Source organism: Volvox carteri (assembly GCF_000143455.1).
Source record: "Volvox carteri f. nagariensis unplaced genomic scaffold VOLCAscaffold_87, whole genome shotgun sequence".
Classification (NCBI taxonomy): domain Eukaryota; kingdom Viridiplantae; phylum Chlorophyta; class Chlorophyceae; order Chlamydomonadales; family Volvocaceae; genus Volvox; species Volvox carteri.
In genome coordinates, this window is record NW_003307630.1 from 40,235 (window position 1) to 50,386 (window position 10,152).

The following is a 10,152-nucleotide window of genomic DNA, read 5'->3' on the forward strand; positions in this document are numbered from 1 at the left end:
ACTTACTGGCGCAGGTTCCACCTCGCCACCATGGGTGGGCACCTGCATTGGCAGTGTCCAAAGTTATTTACATGTGTTATCCTGTGTGTTATCCTGTGCACAGTAATGCACGACAAACATTGGTCCCTACCGGGGTCATGGCCACGAGCTCCACCTTTGTCCGTACTGCTGGCCGAGGCTCATTGGCTGTCCTTGTGATAGACTGTCCTGTGGCATCTGTGATGGGGTTCAGCACACTGGCAGGCCGCCTAATCGGGTCGTCACCGTCCAGCCACGTCCATGCTCCGGGATAGTTGTACTTGTGGACGCCCTTGCTGCCAGCTGTCCAGCACTTATAGCAGCCATGTTTTACTCGTGGTGCCCCTGACATTCGCAGCATGTCCTCGATGGCCCGGTAATCCCCACCGGCCGTGAGAAGTCTAACCCTGACATTGATGTAGGACTCCGTGTGTGCATCGAAAGTATCCACCCCGCGCTCCGCCAGGCTTTCCAGCTCCCTGGACAGGAGCTTCAACACGCACCCAACACGCGGCCTCTCCCCCTCATCCTTCTTTCGGGAACCTGGCAGGATGCCAAGGACCGTTGTCACGCCGTGGGTGTACCTGAACCCAAGTTGGGCAGACAGGGTTGGCAATGCAATTGGATGGATGTGCATGGCCCTACTGGGGGATCCACTGACGACGGTGCCCCACCTTATGTCTGGGCTGAAATTGTATGCTGTGATGGCGACGGGGTACAGACTGTAACTAGCATCGTCCTTGTATGCCTGGACTCCATCAGTGAAGACACCGAGGAGGATGTCCGTGTCACGCAGGGGAGGCTGTCCACCTTGCTCAGATTCCTTCATGACGATGTAAGCCTTGCCGTCTGTGATGTCACAGATGAACCCGTCTGGCAACCCACGTTCGGCAGCAGATTTCGCATGATGCCTGATTTCCTTGGAGTAGTGCTTCGAAGCAAAAAGCCTCCGAATGTAGTCCGTGACACTTCTGCAGGGGAGAGGGGGGGGCGGCGTGGGGCAGGGTGGGCAGCTGTAGGTGAGCAGGCATGGGCCAACTGGCTACTCATACACATGCACCAATTGCAGTAGGCGCGGCAAATGTTCAGGTACGCATTAGCAAGAGCAGACAGTGAGGTGCGGTATTGTCGGTGCTCTGGGCTCAAATCAGGAAGCAGGATCCATCAATCAGAGCACGCACCTGTAGATGAATTTTTTCGTGTTCCCCGCTCGCAGGCACCCACATTCAGGATTAAGACACACGGTGCTCTGGTGATCGTCCCCTGCATACAAACTCCCACACATCACACAGTACTCGTATGATACGTATCGGCAGTCTTCTTGGGTCAGGACTCGCTGATCCTGGAGGAACGTCAGGAACTGGGCATACTTGGTTGGCCTCTCATCCTCTGGGATCTTGCACCGCTTGTACTGAAGCTTCATGATATCCTCACATGCAGCCTGCGTAAGCTTGTTTTTGGACTTGATTGCGAGCATATCGAGCAAGTCGGCGGAGAGGTTGGTATAAAGTTTGCTCTTGTTTGTCCAGTCCACATTAGGAATCCTCCACTCTGTATAAGAGCAGGTGAGTGTCCCCCCATCACCACGCCCCGGCACGTATGCCTCGTAATCCACGCGTACTGCAGGCTCATGGTGGTCATGTCCCTGGCTAGGGGACGTGGGTGAAGCAGCTTCCATGTCTGTATTTTCGGTCGTGTCCATGTCGTCAGGGGGTTCGTCCCAGTCATCTTCGTCGGTCCCTGGGGTGGGATGGGATGGGATTGATTGAAGGGGTTTTGAGGAGCGACTCTTCACAAATGGGCAACCGCCAATCCCGACCCTGCCCTCGACCACGGAGTCTCACCCCCAGCTGTATCTGGTGTGATGAGTACCACAGCATGCGGCAGAGTTGGAGGTTGCTGCATTGTGATCGGCGGGGCTGCGGTCGGATCCAGGAGTCTGTCAGGTTGTCCAATGGCCCGAGTGTATGATGCCGCTACATATGCAGGGTCCGCTGAGGCAGGCAGGGAGCGCACACCGCCCCCCCCCCCCAGTGGCGCCGGTGGCGTCGGGATGCATCAGCAGTCACCAAGCCGGCAGATGTATCCGATGTCTGTTGGACATTTGCCGCGCATTGGGGGCAAAGACAATACACCAAGTCGCTGGTGCGGGTGGCGCCGAGATTATTCGTTGTCACTGTCCCAAAAGCGACCAGCACCAGGAAGCCCAACATGACCAAAGTCAGAGTGTACACCAACCAGTCATCCTCCACGGGTTGCTTCTTTATATCAAGGGCGCCAAGCGGCCGGACCATTGTCAGCAGATTATTGGAGCATGGATTCCGCTGTCTTTTATCTAGTGAGATAAAGTGCCTGCATGGCTGAGCTGATGGACAAACAATGGTGCACTTCGATCGTGGCAGCGGTCTTGACTGTGTACATTCATAAGACAATCTTGGTCGATTTAAAAATGCTGACGAGAACAGTTGGCCGTGTTTTTGAATTTGGATCTCGAGACACCTTCGAATTTTGGATCAAGACGCAGTCGCAAATGCAACATTTCCATTCAGCTGGTACTTCTACTCTGTTTAACCGGTAGCACTTAGCTCTCTTTAACACTTAGCTCTCTTCGTCGGAGATAGAATCTTACAAGGACAGGAGCGACAGCAACAAAACAAAGCAGCAAGCGCCCAGCTAACGGAAAGACCACCTTGCTGACATTTGCCCTCACAGCACCGGCCCGAACCTCACAGGATCGACAACGACTGCCAACACCTTGAACATGTGGGGAGGAGGAATGCAAACCCCCACAAAACGGAAACCATACGCAAAGCACTCTCAACACTGTGCTTAGGATTCACAGGGACTGACGGAAAGACCTAGCACAAGCACACCAGGGCACACACAAGGGCGCCACCCTGCCGGTCTGACCATCAAGTCCCAGGCTAGACAGAACACGAGCACGTCTCAACCCATTCATGGGCCAGCTGCACGGTGGCAACACCGCCAGCTCAGCGGGTTTGTGGTCATTCACCAGCCACAGCCAGGACTCCAGTCTCACCAGCCCCAAACGTTTGGGGTTAACCCCGCCCTCTCACACTCGAACTACAAGCTGGCCGCTCATAGATGGAATCTGCCTGGCCACTGTGGAATGGCATCCGTGTGCATATTCAATGCTCAGGAGAGGTGGAATAGCCGACGGAGCTCCTTGTGGACATAAGCCAGGCTGTATGTCTCATTTTCCAGATCACCACCCTGAACATACCAGTGGAGGCGCGGGCTCCAGGTGCCAGCCTTGCCAGCCGCCCCAGCATGCACAGTGTTGCCATGCAGGAAAATGATCTGGCCAGGCTGTCCCCGCATCCTCATGACTGGGTGACTCGGGAGGTGCGACACGAACCTCAGGGCTGTCTCGTCCGGCAGGGTCAATGTGTTCGCCAGGGACAGGCCTGATGGCGTGCCACCCCGCCCCGCCCCCTGACCGCTGTGGGGGCTGGCCTCCCCACCTGCCGCACTGCTTCTGTCGGCTCTGCTTGCATCACCTGCTTCGGCATCATCTGCTGCTGCAGCAGCAGCTGCAGCAGCAGGCTCTGCCCGAGCAGCAAACGCCTGCACAGTGTGGTGGCTCCCTGGGCTCACCCACAGCTCGATGTCCTGCTCCAATGGCACGATTGCAACAAACGACATCCCTCTGCCAGGCTGCATGTCCACGTGCAGCGTCTGCCGACGAATGGGGGCTGTGCCGCCAGGGTTGTTGCCAAGGATCACACCAGGCTTGACCAGGTGCAAGCCAGGGATCCGCTCCACTATGTCTTGGATAACACCCTCCACGTAGGATGCTATGTTCGACAGGCTAGGCCCCGGCTGCACCTTGTCCAGCTTGACCATCATACGCCTCCCGGTTCCATTGCTGAGTCGGAGCCTGCCCTCATGGGTAAGCCGTGGTAGCCCTCCCTGCCGCGAGGGAAGGTCCCCACGCTGAAATATTGCTGCTGCCTTATCGCCTGACACGAGCTCAGTGGTGCTTGTGGGAACATCAGGAGTGATCAGAGAGGCGAGGTGGGGATCGTCTACTACCGCAAACCCCTCCTTGTCAAGCATCACCGGGACCATGTCTATCGTGTGCTTGAAAAGGTCTGTTTCGAGTACATGGCTGTCCTCTGGTTCCGGCTCAGATTCCACGTCCGAGTCCGATGATGACTGGATGGCCCGGTTCCTGGTGGGCCTTCGCCGATGGCGAGACTCCCGATAGGACACCACCGCACCAGCCATGCGGCGGATCTCTCGCTCAAGGTGTGCTTCATCATTGGGCAGCAGTCTCCTCCTCTCGTCTGCTGCTTGAGCAGCCGCCTCACCGCCACGGGCATCCTCAGGCGCCGGCGGTGGCAGCTGCACAGTAGCAGAGGCGCCCCCCTCCTGCAGGCCGCATTGCACGGAGTAATGCACAGGAGGCACGTTGGGTTCACCAGGCTGGTCAACGGGCAGTGTCATGCGGTGCACCCGTTGTGTGCTCTGTGGTGTACCCTCCCTCACACGGACCGCCCCGCCCCTCAGGCTCCACCCCCTCGTGCTGCTCCTGTGGAGTGTCATTTGGTGCACCCGTTGCATGCTCTGTGGTACACTGGTGTACCCTCAATTATGTAGACCGACCCCGCCCCTCAGGCTCCCCCACCTCCTGTCTTACCGTGCACGGAAACCGTGGGCTGGGCATGGCAGCTCGTCCTGCAGCCGACGGGGATGGCACAGCAGCCGCCTCACCGCCACGGGCGTCCTCCTCCTGCAGGCCGCGTCACACAGAGTGATGCACAGGAGGCATGACACGTTCGCCAAGGTTGGTCGACGAGCAGTCATGGCAGCGGGAAGCAGACTTGCACCGAAGCCTTGGTATACCGGAGTACACCACAGAGAACACAGCAAGCAAGTGCATCTGAGGATGCCCCCCTTCGTGCCATCCCCAGCCGACACACTCCACCCCCTCGTGCTGCTCCTGTGGAGTGTCATTTGGTGCACCCGTTGCATGCTCTGTGGTACACCGGTGTACCCTCAATTATGTAGACCGACCCCGCCCCTCAGGCTCCCCCACCTCCTGTCTTACCGTGCACGGAAACCGTGGGCTGGGCATGGCAGCTCGTCCTGCAGCCGACGGGGATGGCACAGCAGCCGCCTCACTGCCACGGGCGTCCTCCTCCTGCAGGCCGCGTCACACAGAGTGATGCACAGGAGGCATGACAGGTTCGCCAAGGTTGGTCGACGAGCAGTCATGGCAGCGGGAAGCAGACTTGCACCGAAGCCTTGGTATACCGGAGTACACCACAGAGAACACAGCAAGCAAGTGCATCTGAGGATGCCCCCCTTCGTGCCATCCCCAGCCGACACACTCCACCCCCTCGTGCTGCTCCTGTGGAGTGTCATTTGGTGCACCCGTTGCATGCTCTGTGGTACACCGGTGTACCCTCAATTATGTAGACCGACCCCGCCCCTCAGGCCTGCCCACCTGCTGTCCTGCCATGCGTGGATACCGTGGAGCGGCATCATCTGTATCATTGCGTCCCCTGTCTATCTCCCGTTGCTGCTCCTCATCGTCCGCCACCAGCCGGGTCATGTTTGGGGCCCGCTTTCGCTTCCTGGTCTCGTTGCACACACCAAAGCCTAGATGAACCAGCTCCTCTGACTGCAGGAGCAGCGACAGGGGACGGACGGGGGTCAGGGAGACCGCACGACACTCAAGGTGCGACCATACTCCCCCCTGCCATGCATGAGCTTGGTCTTGATCTCACCCATAATCCTACCTGTTCGCCTGCTTCTGAAGGGGCCAGCCCATTGCTCTGGCCAGCACCAGAGACCTCTGTGCCATCCTCGGACACCCCATACTCGCCAGCATCACCAGTGCCACCGTGCTTCACCGGGTCCACCATGGCAGCATCACCTCCCTGGGTGGATGGTGACAGGCAAGAAGATCGTGCGTGTGTGTTATGGGTGCGGGAAGGATGGAAGGCCGCGGGCCGGCGACAGGGCAGTGGTACATACCTCAGCTCCCCCGGAGGTCACCACCTCCTCACCAGCCTTCAAAGCTTCTTCATTCCCCTGTGACATACACAATCTGTTTGTAAAGGTGCCCATGCATATTGCTCCCCGCCCCAGCCCTGGAGCTGGAAACCCACCGTTGTCATGGTCCTGTCAGCCGCGCTGGCTGCCTGTGACGTGATGACACTGGCGGCACGGAGGTGAAGCGCAAAGCTTGAAGCGGCATGCTCAGACAAAGCCGTGCTGCGTGCAGGGACCCCTGGCATGGTACACAACCCGCTGCTGTGCTCAGGGAGGCTGCCAGCGGCGTGCTGGCTGCCTGGCAGCCCACACTCAGCAGCTATCGGCGGCAAAGCTGCTGCATTCTTGATGATCTGCATGTGTGCAGGCACCCTGGCTTCAGCTGAGACAACCTGGGCGGAACAAAGGCAGGTAGCATACCTCATCATACAGCCGAGTCCATGGCCGCATGGGCCAATGGTACATCATGTTGTCCTCGCGACCAATCTGTCCTTGGGCTGGTGTGGTGTGTCTTATGTGGTCCCGGACAAACACCAGAGCGGCATCATGGCTCATGCCCCTGATCCGCTCTTTGTACTCGTTTGTCTTCATCGCCAATCCTTCACGGATGTACCTCTTAAGGCTCTCCTCCTTGGCGCCACTACCAAGCATTCCGACTAGCGTCCTCTCCACCTGTGAGGACGGACACAATCTGTTTGCGCGCCGAACACTTCTCAACAACAACCTGGCACAGTATTCACCTGATTGCCAGCCGAGAATCTCATTGATACGAGATCGTCTGGCTTGCTGCGCCTTGGAACTGTAGCAACCCACTCAATGCCATCGACAATAACTATGAAGGTTTCTCCGGCGCGGCACTGTGCAAGTTCACACGCAAAGTTAAACACTTCACGTTTAAGGTGTTGGCCTATTTGTCTCTTCTGTAAGTAAAGGTCGCGTATCTGCATTAAGGTACCAGATGGTGACATTTTCACAGCAATCTCATAGTGCTAAACCAGTGATGTTTCTTATTGGTGCTGCAAATTGTCCAAATGTTCACATGACTTCTGGGCAGCAAGAGGTGAAATGCCGTACAATTCCGGACCCGGGTCCGGAAGTGTACGGCATCTTAAAAATTATGCTGAATCCTGGTCTTAACTTCGCAGAATTGGACAGTACCAATGAATCGAAGCATATGTGCTCATATTTTGTAGATGACATCCAGGCAGAATAGTCCAAATAGCGGACAGGGGTCCTCGAGGTCTGTGTCCCCAGAACGGTCGTTGAGGAACACACTTGAAGAAGAGAGAGCTCTCATCATCCAGAGGAATTTAAAGAAGCTAGAAAGCCTTGGACTACAGGTCGCCAGGCCTTCAAGCAAGCCTCCATCTCGTCCGCCAAAACAGCGCTCACAACGAGGAGCTGAAGAAGGACACCCTCGACAATCAGCACGTATTGCTACTATGCCTGCTGCGACAAAGAGGAAAGCCGCTGCCACCGAGGGTGCAGTCCGCAATAAGGTATGACCGGGTCCAGATCGGGTCAAACCATTCATTTCCCTTCATACGGTTACCGCAGACCATTTCTCTCATTCCAATTTTCCAAATTATACTGTTTTACGCGATCTGGGTTACAAATGTTTCTCTTAGGTTCATGTTTCCAATCACGTGCATTTTCACGGGATGCCTTGCTCCATGTCAATGTCGGCAAATAAAATGAATGCATGCAAAGACAACAGATATCTGGGCTCGATCCCAACCCATTTCCTCCGTGCGGTGCAGAAAAAACGGCCCAGGACCGATGATGATGCAGCCGTGGAAGCTGTTGTGGAGGTCGCACCTGACCCCGACGCCTTCCTCAGCATCTTCACTGATGCACAAAAACAGCATGCTAGTTCACACGGCCTTATGCTGAACACTGAGGCCGGCCGTGTCCTGGCGGCCATCCTTAGCTGGCCATCCCAGTACACCCTGTCTGCAAGCAACGAGGGTACTTTCCTTCGTGCCTACGAGGTCTGTGAGAAGCTCTGCGACGTGGCCGGTCTATGTGGGGACGACTTCACCGATCCAAGGCGGCAGGCTGCAACGGCGTTCACAGATCAACTTGTGACCGTCCTGAAGGAGGGGCCCAAGCCGCTCAAGCCCGTGGAGCTTCAGCGCCTCTCCGCCGGCCTGGCAGCTATGTGCGGGGGTGGCGGGGGTCGTGCAAAGAAGCCCAAGCAGTCCAGCACGCGCTGCTGCAGGACCAGCACCACCCTTACAGACCGCATTCTTGACGACTTCCAGGACGACTTCCTTGCTACGAGCATCTTCGAAAACATCGAGGTGGGTGTGTGGGTGGGGTTTCATGGTGTACAATCTATTCCTATCCACTGGCTCATTGACATTCTTCATCGAACAAGCACCATGTCCTAGAGGGAGAAACCAGATATCCACACCACAGTGCATGCCGCCAGGTCTAGCGCAGATCTACACCACAATGCATTGTTGTTTGTGCTTTTGCAGAACTTGAAGCCGCGCCTGGCAAAGATTGTTGCGGACTTTGGGGGGGTTGATAAAGTTGCTTCCCTGGTGGGCATGAAGAAGCACGAAAAGGTCACGGAGGACCTCGTCTTTGATAAGCTGCGCGGCGCCACTAAGACCAAGTGGAGGAACACACGGCACCTAAAGAAAGGAGGTGTGATGGGGTTTTTCTATACAGATTTGGTGTACTTTAGTTTGCTAAAATTACACCAGGCAATCTCTGTATTGTGTTCGAGATTATCTCTATATTATTTAAGTGGACTATAATATAGTCCACATATGGCCAGCAACATGCTCGGAATTTCTTGCTCTCCTATGACTTCTGGGTTTGGATACCTATTAGGCGACCTAGCAACTAACGTGTGCAGTGTCTATGTATGCAGGCCACGCATCTGAGGAGGAGGAAGAGGAGGAGGAGGAGAACACCAAGGCCAACGAGGAGGTCAAGGCCAAAGCTGTCGAAGATGATGATGAGGGCAGCCCACCCGTTGAAAACATCCAGCCGGAGGCAGCCCCTGACAATGGCACAGAGCCTGGACCCAGCGGGGACAACAGGGACGCTGGGGCTGGGGCTGCTCTGCCAGCTGTTCACCAGGGCATGTGGCAGGCCCTGCTGGACGACAATGACAAAGAGCTGCAACGCTACACAGCTGCTGACGGGCACCTTGCGTACCTGCAAGAATGTGACCTCGTGGGGAAGACCAAGGGCTGCTTCCTTGTTGGAGCACGTAAGAAGAAGGACATCAAGCCCGAGGCTTTGGGGGCTGGATTACTATTGGGCGACCTGGTAAGCTTACATGCTGTCTGACAGGCGGTCTGCTGTGTGTCTGTATGTGTTCGTACCCTAACAAAGAACTTCCGTCTGCGTGCTTGTAACTGCCGCCTGGCCTCTTACCCCCTATGAACATACAGGATGGCGAGACCGCTGACGGCTGCACTGATCTCCTGGTGATTGGCCGCGCCATGGCAGTCATCAAGGACCTTGGCACTGTGCACATTCCCCCGACTGGCCAGTCCTTTGCACTAAACGACCGGCCACTCCGCCTCTTCCAGAAGGTAAATCAAGGTTGAGCTGAGATACCGTGTCTGCATCACATGTGTTGACTTTGTTCTGGTTGCTTCTGTCTGCAGGTGCGATGGCCCATTGTGGGATTGCTCGCAGTCAAGGGCAAGATGACCGCAGTCCAGTGGGCCATGAGGACCACTGGGCTGAGCAAGAAGCAGTTGGATGCAGTGGACTTGGAGTGATACACGCCCTGTTAGGAACCACCTTAGGTGTGGGAAGTGTAGGCGGTGTGTGGGGCTGTACTTGGCTATTGGGCTGTCCTGTCCATGCGCCTAGTTGCGCCTAGTTGCGAGTAGTTAGCATAGGCCTTGTGATCGCGTTCAGGGATCCATCATAACACTCATTCATTTGGTATGCTGCAGTACCATATGCAGTTCCAGCATGGATCGAGCGTGTGATTGTAGATATGTTGTAGGTATAAGTGCTGGCATGGTGGACCTGACCTCATATGTGTGTCTGCCCGAATGGGAAAGTGGTCTGCTGTGAGAATCGGGCTCTAGTGAGATGGTGGCCCTAGGTTTTTGTTGGGCATACCTCTGTTTG

The 10,152-nt window shown here is 56.2% G+C and overlaps 2 protein-coding genes across 2 annotated transcripts in view; one reads left to right on the forward strand and one right to left on the reverse strand.

Moving 5' to 3' along the window:
- Positions 1-7,015, reverse strand: part of jtnpB3 (jordan transposition protein) — a gene marked incomplete at its 3' end in the record, with an annotated part of 9,661 nt that extends 2,646 nt beyond the window's left edge. Inside the window, exons 1-15 of the mRNA XM_002958164.1 lie at positions 6,783-7,015; positions 6,463-6,714; positions 6,159-6,191; positions 6,025-6,081; positions 5,787-5,927; positions 5,492-5,668; positions 5,093-5,185; positions 4,682-4,774; positions 3,637-4,413; positions 3,504-3,606; positions 1,863-1,937; positions 1,200-1,758; positions 693-989; positions 131-602; positions 7-42 (exon numbers count right to left, since the gene is read on the reverse strand). Of these exons, the coding sequence (XP_002958210.1) occupies positions 7-42; positions 131-602; positions 693-989; positions 1,200-1,758; positions 1,863-1,937; positions 3,504-3,606; positions 3,637-4,413; positions 4,682-4,774; positions 5,093-5,185; positions 5,492-5,668; positions 5,787-5,927; positions 6,025-6,081; positions 6,159-6,191; positions 6,463-6,714; positions 6,783-7,010 (3,393 nt within the window). The 5' untranslated portion in view covers positions 7,011-7,015. The remainder of the gene's footprint in view (positions 1-6; positions 43-130; positions 603-692; positions 990-1,199; positions 1,759-1,862; positions 1,938-3,503; positions 3,607-3,636; positions 4,414-4,681; positions 4,775-5,092; positions 5,186-5,491; positions 5,669-5,786; positions 5,928-6,024; positions 6,082-6,158; positions 6,192-6,462; positions 6,715-6,782) is intronic.
- Positions 7,016-7,736: 721 nt separating this feature from the next.
- On the forward strand, positions 7,737-8,697 carry VOLCADRAFT_108005 (uncharacterized protein; the record flags this gene model as incomplete). The annotated part of the gene is made up of 2 exons (XM_002958136.1): positions 7,737-8,345; positions 8,526-8,697. Coding segments are annotated over 2 exons (780 nt in total), but the record flags the coding sequence as incomplete, so codon positions are not given.
- Between the last annotated feature and the right edge of the window lie 1,455 nt (positions 8,698-10,152).